General features: G+C 34.7%; 1 protein-coding gene across 1 annotated transcript; it reads left to right on the top strand.

The window, feature by feature from the left end:
• The first annotated feature begins 4 nt into the window (after positions 1–4).
• Positions 5–25,299, top strand: NSL1 (NSL1 component of MIS12 kinetochore complex). Its single transcript, XM_010992121.3, has 6 exons — positions 5–238; positions 2,866–2,944; positions 7,885–8,015; positions 9,557–9,611; positions 22,021–22,088; positions 23,761–25,299. Exons 1-6 carry the CDS (start codon positions 5–7, stop codon positions 24,037–24,039), a joined length of 846 nt encoding a protein of 281 aa, XP_010990423.1. The 3' UTR covers positions 24,040–25,299.
• Positions 25,300–26,616: the final 1,317 nt, after the last annotated feature.

Raw genomic sequence — 26,616 nt, 5'->3', positions numbered from 1 at the left:
AAAAATGGAGAGGGCTCTTGAGTTGGTGGATCTTTCCCCTCCGCGGGACGTGGGACGAGTGGCCGGGATAGACGACAGGGTCTCGGTCCCTGCCACCTCCCGAAAAGACTTCCGGGTGCGCTGCACCTCGAAGCGGGCCGTGACGGAAATGCTAGAGCTGTGCGGCCGCTTCGTGCAAAAGCTCGGGGACGCGCTGCCAGAGGAGATTCGGGAGCCCGTGCTGCGAGATGCGCAGTGGGTACGGGCCCAGTAGCCATCTCTTGTCTTATCACCCCTTTTCTCCACACCCCAGGTTTCAAGAGTCAGAAAAAGCGCCTACGCCAGGCTTTGACAGAGTGAACGGTGCCGCTTGCTCCGTTAGAAAGCAGCCCGAGAAACGCGAGGGAAGGAAATAGATGCTAGAGGCAGTGGGGTATTATTGTTAATTACCTAGACCGCTGCTGTCAGATAGAAAAATGCAAGGCGAGCCACGTATGTAATTTGACATAAAAATAAGAAACAATGGGTGAAATTAATTTTAAGAATGTATTTTGTTTAACCCACTATATCCAAGATACCGTTTTAACTTGTAATAGTTGGAAAATGAAGGAGATACTTTACATTCTTTTGTTCATATACTGAGCTTTTCATATGTGATGTCTTAAATTTACAGCTCATCTCCTTTGGGACTAGCCACATTTTAAGGCCTCAGCAGCCACAAAGTGGCTAGTCTAGAGACTCTTGAGAAATTCTCCAGGAAAGGGTAGTCCTGGAAGTCAGTCACCAGGCTTGCTTTTAGCCTTTCCTTTTGCTTATTTTAGAACATCTGGTAAAGACAACGAAAACATTTTCTCTATATGCCTGAAGTAGAGAAAGACGCTGTCTTGATTATAAACTTCACTAAGAATCACACATTGACCCTTGTAATATATTTCCCCTTCCTTTCTCAAATATTTTGCAGAGTCCCGAAGAAGATAGTTTTTTGGGAAGAGACATAACAAATTTGAGGGATTGGTGCCTGTGAAAAGAAAGCACACAATCTGTTTATATGTAGGAAAAAATTAAAATGTGGAACGCTTCTGAGTGTGAATGACCACAGTGTAAAGAAAGTAAAGGTTAAGTGGAAGAATGAAGGAACACTCCTTGGGTTGTGATTCTGTATTCCAGTTTTGTATGCACTGGCTCTTAAGTCATTCCCTCCTTGCAAGCAAGGGAAGAGTAAGAGGCATACTTGAGGACATTTTTCGTAGTTTTTTGGGAGAAGACTGTTTTGTTGTGTAATGATCTTAGAACTTACCCCTTTCTAGGAAGTGCTAAAGTACTTAGAACATTTAATTACCTTACAGAAAAAAAGGAGCTTAGCTTAATCTGTTATACCCTATTTAGTAGATGATAAAGTGAATTAGAAGATAAAAGGTGTATACACTTAAACTACCAAAAAATTCACTTGTTTTATTTTAATTAAAGCAGATAAAAGGCAGAGGCTTTAATTATGTTGAGACTTCTTTATCTAAAACCATATAGTATAGTAGCGTATTCTAAAAGAAGTAGTATTGGTACCACTGTGCAAAGAATATTACAAAGACAATTTATATTCTCAGATAATTCTTGAAAGTATATATATAAAGTCAGATTTTACCTTGTAAAACCTTTAAAGTGTAGAATATGTACTTTATCTCATAATTATTAGTTATCATTTGATTTAAGCTTATTTTTAATTATACAAAATGTACAAAATACATTCTCACTATAAAGAATAACATAAAGCAAAAGTATTTGAATTTCCCTCTCCTATCCCTCTTCCTTCCTGGAAATAACTTACTATTTTGAAGGGCTCTTGGAAGGTGTAATCCTTTTTTTTTCTTGGCTTCTCTCTCTGTTTTAAAAATTTTTTTTTATTTTGTTTTTTACATTAATAGTGTCATGCTACTGTATTGTTAGCAAGTTGCTTTTTTTAAAATGAAATATGGCTTTGACTATTTGTTTGTCAATATTATGTAGAGAAATGCTTCATTCTTTTTAAGTATTGTGTGATATGGATATATTGTATGTCTAACCATTCCTACCTAATTTTGAATTTAGATTTTGTTATTTTTCCCTCGATATTTCATAATTTCAAACTGCTGAAATAAACGTACCCAGCACATCCTCTATGTTTTTATGAGACTAGTCCTTTAGGATACATTGCTAGAAGTGAAATTACTAGGTTGTAGGGAATACACATTTAAAATTTGGATGATACTACCAAATTCCTTTAGTCTTTTATTTTTTAATGTATTATGAACATGTTTAACCTTACAAAAAGTAGACCAAAAAGTAGACTAGTTCAGTGGACACCCCATATCATCACAAAATTTAAGTTATCAAAAATTTATTATACTTCCTATTGTAAAGCAAATTGCATATCTTGTGTCATTTTGTTCCTACATACTTCAGTGTACAGCTCAAAAAAGTACAATCCTATGTAAAGTAGAAAGTAATTTCACTTTCTTTTAAGCATGTATATTTTCCCTCTTGTTAACACTGACACTCATTCAGTGTATTCGTAGTACTTAATACCCTTGAGATTCAACTGAGTCCAAATTTGTTAGCTTTTCTTTTTTTTCATTTAAGGAGTACTTTTTGTTGTTGTATACAATAATATTTTGAAATTTTGCGGCACATTTTCCCATAGGTAGCATGATGGCTGTCAGAGCTAGAGTGTAGGTAGAATCAGTGGTCGAAGTGAAACCTTCCTTTACTGAAAATAATAAATACACTAATAGGTTATTGTGTTACTTTTCTTTGTATTCTCTATCACAAATCTGAAATTGTTATTTTGCCAAAATGTTTAATTCAGTATTTAAAGTTATTTTTAGTGACTTGACTATTGTGAATGTGTTGCAGACTTTTGAATCAGCTGTGCAAGAGAATGTCAGCATTAATGGGCAAGCATGGCAGGAAGCTTCAGACAGTTGCTTTATGGGTATGATTTAACTTTTCCCGTCTGTCATTAATTTCTGTGTTATTTTGTAGTTAATATTATTTTGAATGCTAATTTTAAAAAATTTAATATAATTAATTAATTAAAATTTTATTTATTTAAAGTGGGGGTAATTAGGTTTATTTTATTTATTTTTAGAGGAGGTACTGAGGATTGAACCCAGGACCTCATGCATGTTAAGCATGCGCTCTACCACTTGAGCTATACCCTCCCTCTGAATGCTAATTCTTAATCCCCATTTTCAGTGTCACTTCTTTTTAAAGTCCTTTGCTTGAGGAGTTCCTTCACTGGAAAAAAGAGAAAACTAATCTAGAAGACTATTGAAGTCATAGGCTGAGTCAAGGTAACAGTGGTCACCTTGATCCTTTATATATGCTATCTGGTATTCCCAGCAGGACTTTCATCTGATTAGTTAATCAAAAGCACCGTTGTCAATAGTTTATTGGAAAATGCTGTAGAACTATCCCCAGATGAAGACACAGGCCCAGAGGATTCCTATGATTAATACTTTATAAATCAAGTTGTAGTTTTACTGGCAATCCTTAGAGTAGATAGTGAAGTACCCTTAGAAGTGTGAGGTTAAACTATAAAAGTACCGTGTAAAGGATGAGGTCCGTATTTGGAGAAACCTCCTTAGAAAGACAGAATATTTCTTTTTGGTCCAGAGAAGACTAGATTGTACCCTAACTAATAATGTTGACATATCTAAAGAAATCAAAGTTTTGATAGAAAGAAAATGGTCCATGTGGGAAGGAAAAAATTTAATAGAAAAAGAATGACCAGTGTGTAAAGAGAGGCAGAATTCTCCAGCAGTGTCCAGGAGAAAGGATACCCTGACAAGAGGACCAGAGTGTTTTGTCAGTCCCCATGGTGATATTACAGAGATCTGACCACTAAAGATGGATATCACTGCTAGCTGTTCAGGTTATCCAGTTATATCCTTGAGCTTATTCCAAGCCTATCAAGTAATTCTCTGTGGTTATAATTATTCTCTTCAACATTAAGATAGTTCTTTACTACCTAATCCTTGGGATTATTATAATTATCTCTTCAAAGCCACCAAATTTCACTTTCTGGTTTATATATTAAGATGGAAAAAAAAAATCGGATTTTCCAAAATATCAGAGTGATTGCCACTTAGTAGGAGAGACAGAGTGTATCTGCATCACCTAGGAGTATTTTCAAACTGCACAGCCTTTACTGTGTCTTTATCTGACTTTTTCTGTGAAGTCACTTTATTGTTTGGTTCAGACTGCCTTTAGCAATCTGATTCATCAATTTATAGATTAACATAAGTATTTTCTGACAGGTTGGCAGCCTGGGTGGATGGCTGAAGTGTGGCTATTCTCTGTCCCCTTTTCCCCTTATAACTCTGAGGGGAAATAGTTAAGAAAACTATACTTTTACCTTCTTTCCTGGGCACTTGATAAATGCCAGACACTAGGCCAAATTCCGGGAAATAGATGAAAAAACATGGCCCTTACCTTTTAGGAACTCTATGTTAATGGAAGGACATGGACAAGGAATCACTGTTTCTCTTTGGGAAGTGGGGAAAGACCTAATGGAGTAGGTTTAATAAATGAGAGTGTACTAGACAGAAAGGAGGTAAGAAGAACATTTGAAGCAACGAAGAGAGCGTGTGCAAAGGCACAGAGCAGTGGTATGTTTGGAAAATGTCAGAAGTGAATTGGGAAAACTAATGGCAGATGTGACCAGAGAGAGAAGCTGGGGCCAGATCACAAAAAGTCCTGTAGGATATGCTAAGGAGTTTTTACTTATCTTGTAGGTAAGGGGATACTGGTGAAGGTTTTTAAAGTGCAGTTACAGTTGTCTCCTCTTATCTGAGGGAGATTTTGTCCAGGACGTCCAGTGGTTCCCTGAAATCTCAGATAGCTCCAAGCCCTATGTACACTATGTTTTTTCTTAAACATACGTACCCTTGATAAACTTTAGTTTAGAAATTAGGCATGGGAAGAGATTAATGACAATAACTAAAATAAAATAGAACAATTATAATAATATACTGTAATGAAAGTTACATGTATGTGATCTCTCTCCCTCACTCTCAAATTATTGTATAAATTTAATGCCTTTTCCATCTTAACTAAGCACTTATCACCCACTGCAGCTGTAACTTTTGCAGTTTGAGGTGTGACAGCAAAGCTAGCACAAGTTTCTTTTTTCCTTCTTCACAATTTCATGGATAGAAGATTTATTCTTATTGTAGATCTCTTCATACAATTTTTTTCCTTTCCTAATACGTTGAAAACTTTCATCTTTTCACTTAGTGGAAGCATTTTACAGCTTCTCTTTGCCATATTTGAATTGCCAGCATCGCTATTCTTGTGCTTTGGGGCTATTTTTAAGTAAAATAAAGGTTGCTTGAACACAAGCACTGTGATACTGTGACAGTGGATCTGTTAACCGAAGTGGCTGCCAAGTGATTAATGGGCAGGGTATGCTGGACAACAGGATGATTCGTGTCCCAAGTGGAACAGAGCAGGATGGCATGAGATTTCATCATGCTACTCAGAATGGCGCATAATTTAAAACTTACAAATTGTTTATCTCTGGAATTTTCCATTTAATATTTTCAGACTGTGGTTGACCACGGGTAACTGAAACTGTAGAAAGTGAAACCATAGATAAGGGTGCACTACTATAACAAAAAGTTTGTGTTTTAGAGAGCTACCTGCTAGCTGTGTGGTGGGGGATGGATTGGAGAAGGGAGAAGTTCAAGGCAGGCATACCTTAGGAGATTATTGCCATAATACAACGAAAGATGGTGAAGACCTACCCTAAGACAGTGGGAAAGGAGAGAAACAGATGGGCTCGAGAGATGTTCAGCTGGTAGAATTAATAAGATTTGTGTCTGATCTAATACAGAGAATCAATAAGTAAGCGTCACAAGGGGGGAGGTTTTTGTCTGTTTTGTTCACCAAGATCACTGTACAAGTGAGTGAACAAGTGAAAAAATGAATACACAAGTGAAACCAACTCCTTCCCTGCCCCTCTACCCTGAAAGGACTTGAATTCAGAAGGTTGGATCAGGCACATTTAAGAATTAAAAGATAATTTCCTTGAGAGCAGGGATTATATATTTTTTCCTCTTTGCTGTGTTTTTAATACTTGGCTTGGTGCACAGTACATATTTGTTAAATTAATGACTAATTGTTCCCTGCTCAAATTTATACATTTCAGTTTTGTAGCTTTATCATTAGGTGGCGCTAAGAAACCATTTTCCATGATACAAAGAAGCTTTTTAGCTGGGAGACTTTTTTTAAAAAAACTGATTGTGAAATAGTAACAATATTCCTTTCAGGCTAGGGATTGAACTTTTAAATAATAAATCAAAATATAGGGAGGGGGCTGCTTATTTAAATGAGTATTCAAAGTAAGACATGATTATATCTCATAATGCTTTCAGAAGAAGTAATTTAGTTGCACTTAGTAAATACTTGTTTCACGAATGAAAATCCATACATGATGTACCCCATCAGCCTTTACCTGGTATATATGTTTCTGCTGATGTATGTCAGCAGTGTCTCAAGATGTTTCCAAAATATATAACATGTTTCAGGCTTCTTCCTAGGAAGCTCTACTCAATAAAATAAGTAGATCCATTCTAGCATAGACTTTGACATAGCAGAACACGTATGATATAAGACCAGTTAAGCCGAGGATCTAGCTCTTTAGTATTTTTAATACTTAATATTTGCTACTCTTTAAAATGATTTTCAAAATAAAGTTGATATATCACCTGCATTCATTTCATCTGGGATGCTTAGTTTCTGGGCCCCATTCCAGAGACCTCTACTGAATCAAAATTTCTGCACTTCTGACAAGTTCCCCACTTGATTATTCTCCTAGAGTTTAAGAATCAGTACAGTTGACTGTTGAACAACACAGAGTTTAACTGCAAGGGTCCACTTATACGGGTTTTCTTTTTATTTCCTCTCACTAAACGCATGCTGCTGTACTACATCATCTATAGTTGGTTGGATCCACGGGTGCAGACTGTGGATAAAGAGGGCAGACTATGAAATTATATTTGGATTTTTGACAGCGTGGAGGGTCAACAGCCCTAACCCCCAAGTTGTTCAAGGGTCAACTGTGTTTCAAAACATAGGAAAGCAACTGGTAAGAAAGCTGTTGCTAAAGCAGAGAAACTGTAAAGTCACCACATCTTTTACGTTTTCCTGCCATTTATTCATTGTGCCTATTTCAAATCTAGCTACTCTCCTGACTGCTGCTGTCACGGCTTTGGTTCAGCACGTAATAAAGCCAAAACTTGTTAGCATCCCTGATGTTAAATGCTCTTTACAATGTGGTTCTTTTATATTTGTCACCCTTCTTTCCTTATACTTTATCCTGTAACCAGTTAGAACTTTTTCTGTTTTTCAAAGACTCTGTGATCTTACAGATACGTTTCCTCTGCATAAAATGCTTCTCGCTTTTATTTTTTTCCCTACTTTTTTTTTAATCCAGTGGCTCTATACTTATATTTCAAGGTCCCACTCAAGTATTACTTTCTCTTTAAAATCTTAAATTCCTAAGGCAGAGTTAGTGTTCCATTGTTTTTGTCCTGATAGCATTTTGTTCATACCTCTATTGCGTTTAAATTATTTTTCAGTTAATCTGTTTCTTCCACTGAACCATGAGCTCTTAGAGAGCAGGAATTATGTTATGTTCATTTTTGTATTTCTCTGATTTAGGCCTGGTTTCCCATAGGTGCTCAGTAACTGATTGTTCAATGAATAAATGAATCCATCACCAAAGTGGGGCATCTATTAACTTGTCATATTTGTTTCCCTTAGACTTTGTGTTTGCTAAATTTAGTTTATTTTATATTACATTTTCATATAGAATATAAACAATGTGTTTAAGGAATTTTTTGGTATTATTTTTTCCTCTTGAAATAGATTCTGATATCAAAGTACTTGAAGACCAGTTTGATGAAATCATAGTAGACATAGCCACAAAACGTAAGCAATATCCCAGAAAGATCCTTGAAAGTGTCATCAAAACCATAAAAGCAAAGCAAGAAATTCTGGTAAGACGATTTACCTTTAAAGTAGTAAATATTATGTAATGTCTATTTTACTACAATAAAAAAATTAAAGTATAAGATCCAAGTGGGGATAAATGACATTTTGTTTTCTTTGTCTTTCCTGCCTCAATTACTACTGTTCGTCTGTTGTAAAAATTTTTCCTCTTCTAAGTCACTGTAGGTTTTGAGTAAGCTGGTATTGAAATAGAATTTGAAGATGGAAGATGACTTAATAACCTAATTTTGAGACGAGGAAGGAAAAAGAAATTTATCTTTTAAGCGTTTTCCTCCTGTTTGTCACTTGTTTTTGGCACATTATTTATGTTAATATATTTTGGAAGAGCCTTTAGTTTAATCTATGATGAAGATTGAGTACCTGTTCATAACATCAAAATTTGCTGTATGGATTGTGAGTAATTTGTTTTGCTCCCCAAATCACGATAAGGTGGAAAAGTAGGTTTGCTAGCAATGGCATTGCCTCTGGAATGAGAAATCCATGCTGCTTTAGATTCGGCTATACTGTTGGTCCTTAGTTTATGAAATTAGCATACTTTCACATGTGAATCTTCCAGTTGCTTTCCTTCCAGGAATTGTTCTAGACAGTAAAGGTAGGTACTTTATCTAAAGCATTTTAGCCATCATTCCATGAGAAAAAATAATTATAAGCAGAATTTTTCATTTTTTTCTTCCATAGAAGCCAGTCCTCCCAGAAATAACCCACTCCATCACCCCCACCCTTGCCATTTTTAAAATTTCCTCAGGAAATACAATCAAAATGTATTCCTTTCAAGTGTCCCCCTCCCTATTACTACCTCTCCCTCCCCCAAAAAACCCCTAGTAATCTGTATTGCATAAAAGTAAGTTGGCAGGCCTAGGTGAAGTACTGCTGTGGAAATTTAAAAAGTGATACAAAATGGATGAGGTGAGGATACTAAAGACGACTTAAAAAAAAAACAGACTTTCTGGCTCCTGCTACTTTGGGCAAGAGAAAGGAGGGACATTTTCCTCTTTCTTTTTGCCTGAATTGTGGCTCCTGTTCTTATAGTTCTGCTGCTGTGGTCCCAATGTGTCACAGGGTATATAAGCCTCAGAACGCCAGCATGCTAGTGGTTGTGCCACTTTTTAAAATAGAGTTTCTAGGGGAGTATGAGTTCTGAGTTCCAAACACTTGTTTTAAAGTGAACTTTTAAAAAACAGTCTATTCATAATTTGGAAACTACCTTGTACTTTATAAATACAAGATTCAGTCTCTGTGTCTTTTATTTGCTTGATTGCTTTTCTTATGCTTTTTAGTGGTGCTCTTTCTTAGTGTATGCAGTAAGTGACAATACTGCAAAAGGCATAATTCAGGCTTAGTTTGGTCTTTTTTTCTTTTCTTCTCTCTTCCCTACAGATTTCGGGATCTAAGTTTTGTTTTTTGGGTTTTTTTTTTTGCAAAAGAATGCTAGTACTAATAGTATATTTGCTTATATTAGCTGAAGAAAATGTTTATATAAGGTATTAAGTGGTTACATTAAATCTGTTTTAATTTATATTATGTTTAGAAGCAGTACCACCCTGTTGTACATCCATTGGACCTAAAATATGACCCTGATCCAGGTGAGTCAGTGTTCATTTGCGGTAAAAATGAAGCATGAGCTTGTAATTTTTATGAGTTCCTGATACTCATTTGAAGGTCTCTTCCCTTTGGTGTTCTAATTCACTAAGAGTTATCAGTGTTTAGCTCCCTTTTCACTTAGGATTTTGAGAACTTGCTCTGAACCTACTGACTCAGAATCTCTAGGACTGGGACCCAGGAATCTGGACTTTTATAAAGCTCTCTCCTGACCTAAAACTATTATAACACCATCCCAATCTCTAATGTCTATTATTACACCTACCCATCTGTAACTGCTATTATGCTATCATTCTTTGCATTACAGCCAAAGTTATACTATTAAAGCACTCATGGTGTCACTCCTCAGCGTGATAACCTTCATTGGTTTCTCATCATTTACAGAATAAAATCCAGTAAAAATACAATGTTGAACTTAAGAGATATGCACACTTGTTATGCCTTTGAACTCAATTCTGTTTCCCTTGAGGTGCATCCTCTAAAACACAGAGAAGTAAAATTAATACAGACTTATGTAAATCCAGCAACAGAACTGGCATTGCTGAAAATGTGGGTCATATATATTTTTAAATGAGTCTATTCTCGCATTTAAAAATTTGTAACACTCTTCCTAAGAGAGCATTTGGAATTTGCCTTTGGTACTCAAGTGCCATTTCTGAACTATTAGAAAAACAGTTAAGACCTTGATTTATTTGTATTGGACATTTATACTTAAGGCTTTGAATACCTTACCTTTGTCGAATTCTGAACTGCTTTCTAACACGTCCCCTTGCCCTTTGCGAAATGTCCCAAGCCAGCAGGATAAACTGAGAGAAGGAAGTACAAGCATAAAGGTATTGTGAAATTCACAGCATTCACTGTGTTTGACGATAAAAATGGACCTAGGACCTCACACTTAATTGTCATGGTTCAGTAAAAAGGGATGGTTGCCAAAATGCAGTGATTGATACATGCTTGTTCTAATTTTGAACAACATAAAAATAATAACTGAAACTTATATCGTAGTATACTGAAGTATTACTCTTTAGGTATTGTTACTTATCTTCTAAAGAAACTTGGTAACCTTTTTATCTTAGGAGGGAAAACAGATTTACTTAAATGGGCCTTTGAAGGTCTACATGGTTTTAGTCCTTCCATTACAGTTTTATAGTATTAGTGGAAAATCTTTATCATATGATTCTGATTTCACAAGTACGCAAAGGAGTAACTGGAAATCTATCTTTTGGATAAATTTTGAGATTTTTGTCATTGTACATTTTTAGAATGTTTATAAGCTTAGAATAGCATCAGCTGTTTAAACATAACAAAATTAACTTACAGTTCTGTTAGCTGCATGTCCTTGGACAAGTCACTTGACTTCCTCAAGCCTGTTTCTTTATGGCAAATTCTAGATTTTGAGCCTGATGTTTTAGGTGTGAATTCCAGATTTGCCACTAAATTTTATAGAAATGTCCTGCCTACTTATCAAGATTGTGTTATGAATCACATGTGATAAGGGGCTTTATAAACTGTAACTAAAATACAAAGTAGTAGTTTATAAGTAGATGCTATGTAATAATAACCCTATTATAAATTCTATCTCATTTACAATGGTACACATTATAATACTGCATAACTTATAATACATTTAACTGATAAAATCATATGAAACTAAAATGGCTTAGGAGGAAAGTAGAAAGCATAAATTTGTATAGAAGCTGAAAATCTGAATAAGCTGCATGTAAAATTTTTGTGGGAATGTCTTGAGAAATTTTTTTCCTTTTATTATTAGAGTATTAAGTGATATCAAGTTTATTTGAAAGCTGACACTTTCAAATAAGAAGACAGTCTGGTTTTCAAAATGCATTACTTAGGCAATGTGTGTAACAATGATTTTGTATGGTTATGTTAAGAACTTTGCAGGGTATGGAGATAAAGAAGACAGATTCTCCACATAAAGAGCTTATGTCTGAGTAGAAGAAATCAGATGAACATAAAACAGGATTCTTGATGCCTCCAACTAGTTCCTTTCCCAGTTTTCCCCAGCTGAGTAACTGGCACCTTCACCTACATTTGCTTTAGCTGGAAGTCAACCTTTGTTCTTTCCTCTTCTGAACTCCTTACACACAATCCATTAGAAAATCCTACAAATTATTCCTTTGAAATACAAGCTCACATTCATCCACTCCTCTTCATCTTGCGATTATCACCTCTAATCCAGGTCACCCTCACTCTTGCCAGGACTTCTAGACATGCTTTATAGAAGGTCTTCTGTTTCACTCTTGTTCTCTTCCATTCCATTGCATATCCATCAGGCAGAGGTGAATTTTTAAAAATTCTTTGAAATATTTCAAACATATAGAAAGCATGGATTATAACATGATGAACATCTTTGTACCTACTCATTTTTAAGAGTTTTTCACATTTTGCCAAACTTGAATCAGACCTTTTTAGGAACTAAAGGTTATGGATACAGTTGAAACTTTGTACCCTCCACCATCCCGTTCCACTTCCTCTTATTTCAGAAATAACTACTGTCTTCAAGCTGAGTGTATCCTTCCTATCAATGTTTTTATGCTTTTACTTTACAGATATGTATACATAAACAATGAATGGCATTTGTTTAAAAATCTTTGCTGGGCAGGCTGGCGGGCTTGCTTTCCTTTCTTCCTTCCTTCCTTCCTTCCTTCCTTCCTTCCTTCCTTCCTTCCTCTCCTCCCCTCCCCTCCCCTCCCCTCTCCTTTCTTTCCTCTTTCTTTCTTTCTTTTTCTTTCTTTCTTTCTTTCTTTCTTTCTTTCTTTCTTTCTTTCTTTCTTTCTTTCTTTCTTTCTTTCTTTCTTTCTTCCTTTCTTCCTTTCTTTCTTTCTTTCTTTCTTTCTTTCTTTCTTTCTTTCTTTCTTTCTTTCTTTCTTTCTTTCTTTCTCTTTCTTTCTTTCTTTCTTTCTTTCTTTCTTTCTTTCTTTCTTTCTTTCTTCCTTCCTTCCTTCCTTCCTTCCTTCCTTCCTTCCTTCCTTTCCTTTCCTTTCCTTTCCTTTCCTTTCCTTTCCTTTCCTTTCCTTTCCTTTCTTTCTTTCTTTCTTTCTTTCTTTCTTTCTTTCTTTCTTTCTTTCTTTCTTTCTTTCTTTCTTTCTTTCTTTCTTTTCTCTTTCTTTGACTTACAATGTTGTGTTAGTTTCTGGTGTACAGCACAGTGATTCAGTGATACACATATATATATATATATATTCTTTTTCATTATAGGTTATTATAAGATATTGAATGTAGTTCCCTGTGTTATACATTAAGACATTGTTGTTTACCTATTTATATGCAGTACTTTGTATCTGCTGATCCCAGACTCCTAATTTATCCCTCCCTTCCTCCCTTTCCCCTTTGGTAACCGTAAGTTTGTTTTCCATGTCATGGATCTATCTGTTTTGTAAATAAGTTCATTTGTATCATTTTTTTTAGATTCTACATATAAGTGATATATGATATTTATCTTCCTGTGTCTGACTTACTTCACTTAGTATGATAATCACTAGGTCCATCCATCTTGCTGCAAGTGGCATTATTTCATTTTTTATGGCTGAGTAGTATTCCACTGCATATATATACCACATCTTCTTTATCCAGTCATCTGTTGGTGAACATTTAGGTTGCTTCCATGTCGTGGCTATGGTAAATAGTGCTGCTATGAATATTGGGGTGCAAGTATCTTTTTGAATTAGAGTTTTCTCCAGATATATGTCTGGGCTCTCTTTTTAATTTTGTTGGTTGACTTTGCTGTCTCTGCACCATTACCACACTTTTTAAGTTTCTCTAGTTTTATAAGAAGTCTTGATATCTTGCAATTTCTTTCGAATTTTGTTGCCTATTTTTGGCCCTTTATTCTTCCATATGAATTGTTAAAATCAACTTGTTAAATTGCTTGAATAATCTTACTGGGATTTGATTGGAATTTCATTTAATTTGTAGATAAATTTGGAAAGAAGTGTCACATTAACAATATATGTCTTCCCATTTATAAACATGTGTCATTTTGAGTTTTTCAAAATGTTTTCAGTTTTCAAAATGTCCCCCAATAGTTTCTATAAATACATGTAATAAAGATGGTTATAGTGCTGCCTGCTTGCTACATTGAGAACAGTATTATTTAAGGAAATGGATATGATAGATACTCTGTTATGCATCTAGAGAAGTATTTAAAAACATGTAATAAAGATGATTATAAGAAAAAAATAGTGTTTTGTAAATTTCTCTACATAGATTTTTACATATCTTTTTTTGTTGTTGTTGTTATTCCTAGATATCTTTTTGTAGCTATTATAAATGGTAACATTTTGGGGTTACATATTATAATTGAATATTCCTCATGTTTAGGAACACTATTGATTTTTGTTTTCTGGATTCTTATTAGTTTTAATGGTTTACCTAGTTTCAATTAGATCTTTTAAAATTGTCGATAATTACATCATTTACAAGTAATGCTAGGTTTTGTCTTTTTCCTAACTTTGTATATCCAGTATAATGTTGAATAATAGTGATGATAGTGGTCATGATACTTAAAAATTATGAATAAATGTTTAATTTTATTGAACACTTCTCTTGCATGAACTGAGATCATATACTTCTTTAACCAACTTTATTGAGGTATAATTTACATGTAATAAAATACATCCATTTTATGTGTACAGTTTGAGTTTTGACATATGTATATAACTATGTAACCATGACCACAGTTCAGATATAGAACATTTTTTCATCAATCATAAAGTTCCCTTGTGCTCTTAGATCATATGCTTTTTGTCTCTAACTCTGTTAGTATGGTGAATTAACGTTGACAGATTTTTTTTTTCTGTTTGTTATCTTTGCGTTCATAGAGAGAACCCCACTTTACTCAGTATATTTTTTTCTTTCATATATTTGAATTAAAGTTACCTATACTTTATATTTAGTATATTTACCTATAGTAAATTTGCATCTCTAGTCACAAAAAAAAAGAACGTGATATTTTAAAATATAAAATATGCTGTTCCTTTCCAGTTTTGTTATGAAGGTTATGCTGCCCTCATAAAATAGTTTCTAAACATTAGGGATTATTTGTTCTTTGAAAAGTTGTTAAGATTCTTCTTTACAACTGTCTGAGCTTAGTGTATTGGGGGGAAGTTTGATTTAACTGATTTAGTATACTTAATGGTTATTGATTTCTTCAGGTTTTTATTTTTTTCTTGAATAAATTTTGGTTCTACTTGTTTGGAAAATAGTCTTTTTCATCCATGTGTTCAATCCATTGGTATGAAACTATAGTAGTTGCTTATAATTTAAAAAATCTCTACTCCGCATATGCTTATTTCTTAATATTATTTTTGCTTTCTCTTTTTTCTTGATATTTTGTTCTAGGTTTCTGTGTTTTTATTGGTCTTTCCAAAGAGTCATTTTTTAGTTTTATTGAGTTTCTCTATTGTTTTTCAATTTTCTGGTTCCTTGAGTTCTGATCTTATCTTTAGTGTGGTCTTCCTGCTTTCTTGAGTTTTCTCTGTTATTTTTAGCTTCTTGAGTTTAATGCTTGATAGTTTACTTCAGTCTTATTTTTTAGTAAATGCATTTAAGGGTACAGATTTATCTCTTAGATTTATCTCTTTAGTCCTGCTTTAGCCACATCCTCAAGTCTTGACATGTAGAACTTTCATAGCTACTCTTAAAAACACAAACCAACTTTCATTCTGTTGCTTAAAATCCTAAAATCTTCCAATTAAAAATATATATAATAAACTTCAAACTTCTCATCATTCCCTTACATGATCTGGTCCCTCCAACTTCATTTCAGGCACTTTCCTTTCTGCTCTCACCCCATGTTCCATCTTTCAGTTCTTTGCAAGTACCTCACTTTCACACATGCTTTTCCCGAGTACTTCTGAAGTTGGCGTCTCTCAATTTTTCTTTCTCAGTTAAATGCTACCTCCTCAGAGAGATCTTCCCTAACCACCCTAGTTAAAATAGCCTTTCCCCAGTTTTCTACTATAAAACCTGTTTATTTCCTTAATGACATTTGTTACAGTATGTATTTGTGTATTTCTTTATGGTTTCTCACAGAACTGAAAGCTCCATGAGCTTTTTTTTTTACTTTGTGTTTGCATTGCATGTAGCCAGCATATAGCACCATGCTCACTAAATACTTACTGAGTGACCATTATTCACCCATGCATTCAGCATACTTACTGAATGTCTACTGTATGCCAGAACTGTTCTCAATGTGGAGGATTTAACGGTGAGCGACACAGACAAGGTCCTTGCTCTATGGAATTTACCTTCTAGTGGGAAAAGAAAAGTATGAACAATTATAAAAATAAATAAGTAACATCAGTGCTAGGGTGATGTGTTTAGGTGCTTGGAAACACTTTTCTGAGCAAGCAGCAAGAAGGAATTTGTCTTGTGACAATAAAGAGGAAGAGCTTTTTTTGACTGGAGAGAAGAGCTAGAACAAGGTTCCTAAGTTAAGAATGGGCTTGAGTATTTATAGAACAAAAGACCACTAAGGCTGTAGTGGAAGGAATAGAGGGAAAGAGCATTACAGGATGAGGTTAGAGACTTGGCTGAGGCCGGATAACACAAGCTAGGAGTTTGAAAGTATGTGGTACCTTAAGCGAGATGCAGCTCTCAGTACCGTAGGAGGTGGTGAGGTGCAGGTGGGATTGGATGCAGAGGATTATATACCTGCTACCTGGCAGGTGTGTTAAACAGACCCGTTTAAATTTGTAGCAAAGGTTATCTTCCAGAAAGTCATAAATCACTGCTTAGTTTTTTGTTTCATTTTCGACAAGGATGCTACTTTTCAATTTGTGGTTCTTATACATACCCTTAGCTACCCTTTTAGAAACTAGTACAAACCAGACATCCTATAGTACACCTGCTTGCTCCTTCATGCTCATAAAGTAGAGTGGAAATAGGAAGCACTCAGCTAATGCTTTTTTGCTGAATTTCTGATTTTGTGCAGGCTTTTGGAATTTCATGTTTCCTGGTTTAGTCAGTGCAGTGACCTGAAAGCAAAACAAGATTGATTACTCAATCTTTCATTTCCACTTTTTCATTTCCCTATGTTTTAGAAAGCAAGTAACTAGGGAAGGCAGTGTACTCAAGGGTGCCTAACTTCCACATTTTTAAGAGCAAACTTTATTTTTTTTTAATAACTTTGCAGCAATCTTCTGATTAACTGTCTACCAATAGGATGAATTTTCATTTGTCACCTTTTGTGATCCTATTAGTAAAACTAATCATTCTTCCATATGATCTTCTTTTTCAAAAAGCTTTTTGAAGTTAATTGAAGAGACTCCCTTTTTATTATTTTTTGTCCTTCACTAAATATGTAGTGATGACAAGGAGCTATTTTAAGTTTCTCTGTAGTAGACTTTATGATAATTCCAGTTCTTCTGCTGACCCTACAAACCGAAGACTGAGATCTAGTTCCTTTTTTTCCTAATAATGACGACTTGCTTAAGCCTCTGTCAGAATAGTTACAGGTAGTCACCCACTTACAAGTGGTTATGTTTCAAAAATTGATATTTAATCCAGGCTTTGGAACTTGAAATGCATTTCCCCCCTGAAAAAAATTTCCAAATGGTATTATAAATGGGTAAGTTTCTAGGCTGCCCTTTAGAGACCTGTGTAACCCATAATGTAGCTAAAATACTACACATTTATGATGAAAAATATTATAAAAGTAACATTTCAGATGCCCATTAAGTTCCACTACATGATGTTTAAATGGGATTTGGGGAGAATAGTTTGGGTTCCTAAACACCTTTGTGGTGAGAAGGTAAATAGCGCTGCCATGAAGATGTTTCCATCAAGGCTATGGAGAGCGCCATTGGGAACCCTTGTGGGGGAAGCCCATTCCCACCTCCTGGATGGCAGGGACAGGCCATCTTCTGGTGAGACCTTCTTAAGTCAAATGTTTCTATATCAGGAGAACCTGTATGCTCTTACTAGTTACAAAAAGTGAAAAATTCATTTAAAATAATCTTAAGTAAGGGATTGAAAAGTTTATATATTTTGAAATTTCCTAAGCAGATCCTAATGTTGGTAAATGCTTTTTTGATACATTCACAGACAGCATATTTACATATTTAGTGATTATTTTTAATTGTGTGTTTGTTTTCCCACCTTTGTGGATTTTTTTAAGTCTTTGTGTGTTTGGTTTTATTTCTAAAATTACTGATGCTCCTTAGTTTTCAAAGAAAGGAATTTAATTCACTTAACTAAAAAAAGAAGGTACTGTAATGTTAATAGTTGAAACAAATTTAACTCTAGACTTGTTCCATTTTTAATTCTTTACCAGGCATAATTTATTTCAAGAGATTTTCATTATATAGAAGCTAATTTTTACCATTCATTAACTTATATTCTTAGGAGTATAGTATAGAATATAGAAGAGCATGTGCTATGGGTTCTAATTATTTTCAATGTTTAATCAGTTATTCATTCAATTCAGATACATTTCTCAGCTCTCACAGCTTCTGTTTCTTTATAAAAGGAGGCTCTTCTGCATAGCACAGGGAACTATATTCAATATCTTGTAACCTATAATGAAAAAAAATGAAAACAAATATATGTTTGTATATGTATGACTGAAATATTATGCTGTACACAAGAAATTGACACATTGTAAACTGACTATACTTCAATTAAAAAAAAAAAAAAGGAGGGTGATGAAACCTGCTTCCCTCACAGGGTTGCTGAAGTTATTACATAGGATTGCTTGGCAATGTGTGACCACCCATAATACTACAGAAATGGGCTGTCAGAGTTTCAAGGAGGGAAAGCTTTCATGCATCATTTCTTTTCCCTGAACTCTTTTTTTTCATAGCCAGGTTTCTCAGAAGGATGATCTACACTCATCAGCTTTACTTTTAATCTCTCATTTTTATAAAAAAAATCAGTATTATTTAACATTTATATTGTTACGACTATGTAAATGTTCTTCAGTAGGAGACAGAAAGGACTTTCTTTCTTGAACATCTTCCCATCCCCCTTCAGAATGCTCTATTTTTCTGTTTGCTTTATTTGCTGTTGTGTCGATCACTAATTCTTTCCCAAACACTTCAACAGAACTATAAAATTCCTCTCACTATTGTAAACACTTCAGGTTGTCCAACAAACCATTTTTTAAAACCCTTTCCTTTTTCTTGGGTTATTCCTCTGGGAACCTTTTGTCTTCCTCTCCTAATCTGGACTGGGTTCTCTCTAGGCCTGCTGCAAAGCTTTCATCCTGTCTGTTCCTTTCCTCACCATCCTGGGAATTTCCTTTACTTCTTTTCTGTTTTGGATCATGTTTCTTGGTTCCTGTGTTTTCTCCTTTCTTGATTTATTCCCTTGTTTTGATAAAGCACATCCTCTACCACCCACCTCCTATTCCCCCTCACCCCCCTGCCATCCAGCACCAATTCCTCTTAAGGCAGCTCTCTTACAACATCTGTGAAGCTCTACTCTCCTTTCAGTTCACCTATTGGATTGACCTCACCCTCCTCTGCCTCCGTGGCACACTTTATCATAGCCTTGGTCCATCATGCTTATCAAGCACCTACTCTGCGTGTCAGGCACTGTGTTCAGCGCTAGAGAGTCCAAGATGAAGAGAATGAGGTTCTTCTTCCCAGGGAAGTTCTGAAAGATGCCTGAGAACACCAAGGTTCCCACTGGAGGCAGTGCTGCCCCCTAGCGGCCCTTTGAAAAAGCAGAGGGAAGTTTTTAGTTACCACAGTAATGGGAGGGTACAGCTGGTATTTTGTAGTCAGGGGCCAGGAATACTAACTGTAAGTCCAGCACAACTTTAGAATATTCCACCAAACATTCACGTGAGAAAATCTGTTCATAATTATCCAAGCCTGGGACCTAACTCCATTTTACACACAAACCCAAACTACTCAGCACTTTTTACATTGTCATTGCTTGTGCAACAGACAGAAAACAGCTATTGCCCATCAATGTGGGTTTACAGAAGAAAAAAATTTTTAAGTACCATGTGTTTATAAAAAAAATTAAGAATCCCTTGGATGATAGAGTCATACAATAGCAATGAAGAAGAAAATGATTGCCTTACTCTATACATAAAAGTAAGATAATGTTCTAGAGAAAATGTTAAAGATTTTGTTCACTGTTGTGTGTATGTGTGTCTATTAAAATATAACATACGGTGCGCAGCTTAATAAATTTGTACACACACATACACATAAAAGATATATACCTGCCACCTTGATCTAGATAGAGTGTCCGTGTAGTTGGGAAACATAGGATAAACTTATTTTTAAATAGTATGTTACATTTTCAAATAATGTGCCCATTATGCTTTCATATGTACAATAAATACAGTCCACAGTGTCCCCCAAATTTGGAAACATGAGGCAAATATTTACTACATTTTTTACATATTAGCACTTGGACCCATTGCTTAAAATTTTACTTGAGAATTTGAGGTTGAGCTGATTTTGAAAAAGTAGTTTGTTTCTGTGTGTTTCTGTGCATTTCTGTCATTTAAACTGAAAGTTCTTTAAGGGGCAGAGACCATTTTTCCTTACTCTGAGTACCTAATGCTGGTACTTGTTCGTGGAAGATACATAATAAATATTACAAGAATGGGCAACTCCACACAGGTGTGCAGGTTTGATGAGGAGAGCATAAGTGTGGGTCTGACTGGAAGCCAAAATACCACAAGGGTACCGAAGGTTGGATCATTTATTTGCCATACCCAGGAGAAAACTTAATAATTGCCTGAGTACTCTTGAGGGATCTCCCCAAATCTTAAAAGAAATTAAAATAGCATATTATTCTAAGGTAAGGGTCCTTATATAGGGGGCTATGAACTTGGATAGGGAAAAAAAAAACTACATTGTTGTTTTTCTTAACCTCAAACTGCAATTTAGCATTTCCTTCGATTTTGAATGCAGGTAATGGTGGTAGTAGCAATACCTGTAATTTTTTTTTTTTTTTTTTTTTTGCTACTGGAAGCCAGAGATATTTTCAGTTTCAGTTGTTGCAGATGCCTAACAATATTACTTATAATCATGATTTTCTTATGATGGTAATTAGACCTGATGCTTGATCTTGTTATTTAACTTAATGAAGAAGCACTTGTATTACCTATCAGAATTTTTAAGTAATTATATTTTAAAATATTGTTCTGGATGTTGAGAATAAGCAAAACTAATGTATAATGATAGAAATCAGACAAATGGTTGCTTCTTGTGTAGAAGATTGACTGGAAGTGGGCACAAGGACACTATGGGGTGATGGAAATGTCCCATGTCTTTGGTATACATTTGTCAGAGGTGATTGAATGCTACATGTAAGACCTACATTTCACTGTATGTAAATTATACCTCAATTTAAAAAATAAACATGTTAAAAAATAATTCTGAGAAGAGGTCCACAGGCTTAACCAAATTGCCAAAGGAATCTGTGGGAAGAGAAAAGGTGAAGAACCCTTTTGCTGAAGCCATCATGTTGCCTTTGCCTTTCTCCTTTGAGTGCCCACTTTCTCTCAGTTGCTTTTGCTGTGCATTTCCTTTTTTTTTTTTTTTTCCTAAATGTGTTCTCACTTTTTTGAGCTAAGTAGTCAGAAAAGAAAAATTGCAGCTGTAAAATTCTTCGCTTGGCTTATTTGCCAATCTCTTGAAGCCAGTAAAAGCTGTGGCCTTACTTGCTTAGGCTTTAAGAAATTTCTGGTGAGAACCACTCTTTGCAAAACTAATTTGTAGATTACTTCATAATAGAGTGATTTTTATTATCTCTAGTTTCACTTGGAGTTTTAGTAGGATTTTTATCCCCCTATATCATTAAATGTGCAGTTCTGTTATGAAGTAGCCATGAACATTTACAACAAAGATTGGCAGAAAATAAAATGTATTAGGAATCAGAATAGCATTGAGGATGTAAGGAAAGAAAAATGAGTATTACTGACAATTATTCCAGATTTCTTTTTCAGAAATTCCATCTAGGTATTCTCGATGTAGTGTGATTATATACTTTAAGTTCAAATATGTTTTAGTTTTAGAAAATTCAGAGTAATACAAATATTAATTTATTTGAAAACATGATGATAGTGCTTGAGGACAGTAAACAGTGGCAGATAATACATAGAACAAACATTTGCTTCTCTTTTAAGGGCACACAGTGTTAAGACTACTCATAGCACAACTTTTGTTGTCTGTTGCTTTATACATATAATTATTAGTTTTTCTCTTCTGTGCTAACATTTTCACAGTCTTTTTATTTAGATAAACTTAATAGGACACTTAATTTAATAGATTACAAAGTATTCCAAGAAAGACTGAGCTAAGGTGAATAGTCCTAATAGATTGTTGTCCAGATAGCATCTGCATACCTTTTATGATTTGGTGGTAGATAAAAAACCTAAAACACTGTTTGGTGGTTTCTTTGCAGCCGCTCGTATAGAAAACCTGATATACAGAGGAGAAACAATAGCTAAGGAGATGAGTGAAACCATGAAGGTAAAAGCTACCTGCTAAATTGTAAAGTGAACAACATGTGTAGCTTGGAATTTGTTTTCAACATTCCTATGTGTTTTAGTCTGTTATAACAGCAATTCTCAGTAGTCTTTTATATAGACCTTTAATGAATTTATTAAGTGACAGTAACATTCAGAATAACTACCATTTGTTCAGCACCAGTATTATAGCTGGCTTCTTTAAAGTCTGGCTATAATTTTTAATTCTGAGAGTTAGCAATCCATCAAGCAGTTTAATACCAGCTAACATTTAGTCAGCAGTTAGTATGGATGAGGCCCACCATCTAATGGCTCTATGTATTATATAACCTTATTTGATCCTTACAGTAACCCTGTGAGATAGTACTCTTATTTTCCTATTTTAAGGAAGGAAACTAAGGCAGAGAGGGTCTAAGTAGATTGCCCGAATAAATAACTGTGCCAGGATTTAAACCCTGGATATTTGGCTCCAAAGCCTATACTCTTAGCCATTATATTATACTGTATTGACACAAATAATCAATAGGGTTGTGACTTAACCCTTTGTGTAACTGGGTGATGAGCAACATTCTTTTTTTTAATGGTTAAAGCAGATGTACAGTGTATATTTGATAGGCCATGACAAGCTGTTTCAGTTAGCAGACAGTTTAAGCCAAATCATGGCTAAATCAGAGTGACTTCCCTCTTATCTCTGTTTGTAAAAATTTCTTCCATCAACCGCATATCCAACTTGGAGCTTTGATATTATAATAAAATTATTTATATTCTTGACATTTATTTTATCCAAACAGAAAACATTTGGATTGCTAGTATATGAAAATTATTTTTAAATTCCTCCAGAATTTCCCCTGTTTTGATCATATTCTATAACATTCTTTTGTACTTTGTATTGATCGCATGATTTTCTGGTATTTATACTTCTCTCATAGCAGGTTCTTAATCAGGAATCAGCAGACTGTGGTGGTCCAGGCTAAAATCCAACCTGCTGCCTGTTTTTGAAAATACAACTATATTGGAACCTAGCCATGTACATTCATTTACTTATTGTCTATGGCTTCTTTACATTACAGTGAATGTAAAGTTGAATAATTGTGACAGAGATGTAAGGCCCTTAGAGCCTAAAATATTTACTCTGTGGCCCTTTACTGGAAAATGTGCTGATCCCTGTTCTTGATGATTAAGATTTCTAAAATACTGTCCTAAAATGTGGACTTTCATACATTAAATTTTTAGGTCTGAGATTCTGTTACCTCCTGTTTTGCTAAAGTTTTATTTTATTACCAGGCATTGTAGGAATAGAATAGAATAGAAAAGAAAAGAAAAGAAAAGAAAAGAAAAGAAAAGAAAAGAAAAGAAAAGAAAAGAAAAGAAAAGAAAAGAAAAAGAAAGAGAGAGAAAGAAAGGAAGGAAGGAAGGAAGGAAGGAAGGAAGGAAGGAAGGAAGGAGGAAGGAAGGAAGGAAGGAAGGAAGGAAGGAAGGAAGAAAGTTTTAGCTTTTCATTAAAATTCCTCAGCTAAAATTGGTATTTTTAAGGCAAAGTCAAATATCCATGACTGAAAAACTTAGGTTTTAGAAAAAACCTTGACCTGAAGAATTGAAATACTCGAGTTTTGTGTCTGTCTCTGTTTGTGTTTCAACCTGAGATTAATGTTGAGTATTTCTGTTTGCTTTTTAAGTCCTTGCCTGCATTAATTGAACAAGGAGATGGGTTTTCCCAAGTTTTAAAGATGCAGCCTATTATTCAGCTTCAGAGAGTCCATCAAGAAGTCTTTTCCGGTTGTTGCATGAAACCAGATGTTAAACCTGAGAGCTTTATAACACAAATTGAAACCACACCAGCAGAGACTTCTACTGGGAAAACCACTGACTTGGTGCTGAGGAGAAAGCGAACTAAAGACTGCCCGCAGAGAGAATGGTATCCATTGAGGCCAAAGAGAATTAATCTTGATACATAAACTCTTTTTGTTTATCTTGGGAGTTAAAATTAGGCACTATTGACATTTAGATTATAGCCTAATACCTAGATGGGACTCCATTTAAAACACAAATAATTAGTGATTCCTTTATACAAATATTGTAGCTCTGTGCTTGGGTATGATGGAATATTATATTTCTTTCCTCACCTTTTCATCATCTATAGCCAATGAAAAGCATATTTTTTGCATATTGGCACAGAGCCCGTCAAAGGGCATTAAGAATGGAAACTTTTATTGTCTTTAAATACCATCAGCACTTGGCTGCCTAATAGCCTTTATGGTGTTTCATAAGTAACACGTTCTAGTGGGTTTCCTGGATATACATCTTTCTTTAAAAAAAAAAAAAAGCTCTGTAACATTTGTCTTTATTTAAGGGCTGGAAGTTGTCATCAGTTCTGCATAGGAGCAAATGAAGTTGATTTTTGTTTGGGGGGGTTTTTTTGGATGCAGTTTGATTTATCAAATTAATGTGCGGATGGCAAGAATGGCTTTGACTTGTTATGCTAAGTTCTGCTAATTTGGATTTGTGGGATTGATTTTAGGATATTTTGGTTTTGTTTTGTAAGATAAAGAAGATTATTATTTGTGTAAGAATTTCTCTTAGAAATAAAAATTGGCACGTAGCCAATGTTTTTTTAGCCACACTTTTGTTTTCAATAGACCTTTCAACTTTTAAACATAATTTGACTTGGAACTAATAGTTTCTTTTCAGGATTTCTCATTTTTTTGGTAGATGATTCCGGTTCAAAAATATATATCAGATTAATACATTAAACAAATTGTCATTCTGGAACAAATACAGATGCAATCATACTAAAGTATTTTACATTTAAGGATGTTTATATATCAAGTATAGAATCATTGGTAGAAGTCCGAGAAAGCTATGTTGCCTATACTTCTGACATTTAACTACAGTTTCTTATAGCTCTTATTGTGTCTCTTAGTTACATTAATACAACATAGGCAGGGCCATCTAATTTGCTAGCTGTTTCCCTTTTAATAACTGTATACTTTCATTCCTTTGCAGAAAATTTAATAATCATGAGGTTGGAAAATCTGTACTTCTTTTATTCACTATGTCTTAGTAATCATAAAAGTCTAAATGTGACAGAAAGTCTTTCAGTGAAGAAAACTTACAAAACTACTTTATGGCACTCTGTATTTTAATGTTACAACTTGGGATCTGTATATTTGTACACAGCAGTGTGTTTTTTATTAAAATAATATAAAAGACTGAAATCTTGATACTGTGTATTTTTAAGAGTTGTCTCAGGCATTCTTGAGCTCAGTTTTAGTTGGATGGTAGGTCAGCACCTCGCATTTCAGAACATATTCAATTTCACTTTAAAACTTTTGAGTTTACAGAATATTACTATTCTAATGCAGTACTAACTTTTTCATAGTATGAAATTTTGTATGAGTTGTTTCACTTCAAAAGCCTGCAAACAAAAGAATTATTGTTAATTCTAGATATAAGTGCATTATGATTACATAAGAAAATGTCTCCCTTTTTAAAGAGAAAAGAGTCTAATGACTTGATGTCTTAGATTTGCTCTGAAATATGTCAGCAAAGAAAAAAGAGGAAAAGGAATAAACTAAGCAGATGTAGCAAAAATCTTGATAATGTTGCATCTTTGTGAGGCTATAATCTCTCTACTCTTGTGTCTGTTTGGAAATTTTTATAGTTAAAAAAATTTTGTTTTATTTTAAAGCCCCCAGACAGCTGAAAATTGAAATCTTTCAGAGACCCCAAAGTTTCACTCCACAATTATAGCAGAGTTCCAAATGGGAAAGAAAATATAGTAGCATTATTAACTAAGATATACATGGCTGATACCAGTAATAATATTGATCAGTATACATTTTTAAGAAGAGAAATTGAATTTCTGCATAGGCTGAGAGCTAGCTAGCTAAGACGATGAAAGCTAAGAAAGTCTATATTTGCAGGGGATGTTGAAAGAAAAAATAGAAAGTAAAATGTTGACCTTTGCTTTCTGGTGAGATTTCTCTTCTTTCATGCTTGCCTTGGGGGTTTATGGGTAGGGATGTGCTGATGTTTTCTTATAAGGACATTAAGACATTAATACCAGGGCCCCACCCATATGAGCTCATTTAACCTTAATTACTTCCTTAGAGGCCCCATCTTCAAGTACAGCCACGCTGGGGGCAGAGGGGGTTTGGGTTAGGGCTTCAATATATGGATTTGAGGGGATACAAACATTCAGTCCATGACACTAGACAACAGACATACTTTCCTAGACCTCTTTCCTTGGGTCTTTATGGCTTGAGCTGCATAGAGAACAAAGACAATAAAATCAGTTAAATTTGCTTCAAAATGTAGCTACCTCTAAGAATGAGTTTGCTTGACTTCTGTTGAAAGCCTTAGTTTCAACTACCCACTGTCATTCATTTAATAACCCATTCAACAAGTAAATTCATGTTAGGTGCTACTTAGTTCAAAAGTCAGAGTGGCCCAGAGCAAAGTCTCTGAGCCAGATCATCTGGGTTCAGGTTTCTGCTCTACCACTATTAGTTAAACAGAATTGGGACAGTTTC

The sequence above is a fragment of the Camelus dromedarius genome, chromosome 21 (assembly GCF_036321535.1).
Source record: "Camelus dromedarius isolate mCamDro1 chromosome 21, mCamDro1.pat, whole genome shotgun sequence".
In the NCBI taxonomy this organism is placed as follows: Eukaryota; Metazoa; Chordata; class Mammalia; order Artiodactyla; family Camelidae; genus Camelus; species Camelus dromedarius.
This window is presented reverse-complemented; position numbering and strand designations above follow the sequence as displayed.

Coding starts and splice junctions, on each gene's coding strand:
- NSL1 (XM_010992121.3), top strand. CDS start 5: ATGGAGAGGGCTCTTGAGTTGGTGGATCTTTCCCCTCCGCGGGACGTG. Junction 239..2,865: donor TGCTGCGAGATGCGCAGTGG/GTACGGGCCCAG, acceptor AATGTGTTGCAG/ACTTTTGAATCAGCTGTGCA. Junction 8,016..9,556: donor AAGCAAAGCAAGAAATTCTG/GTAAGACGATTT, acceptor TATTATGTTTAG/AAGCAGTACCACCCTGTTGT.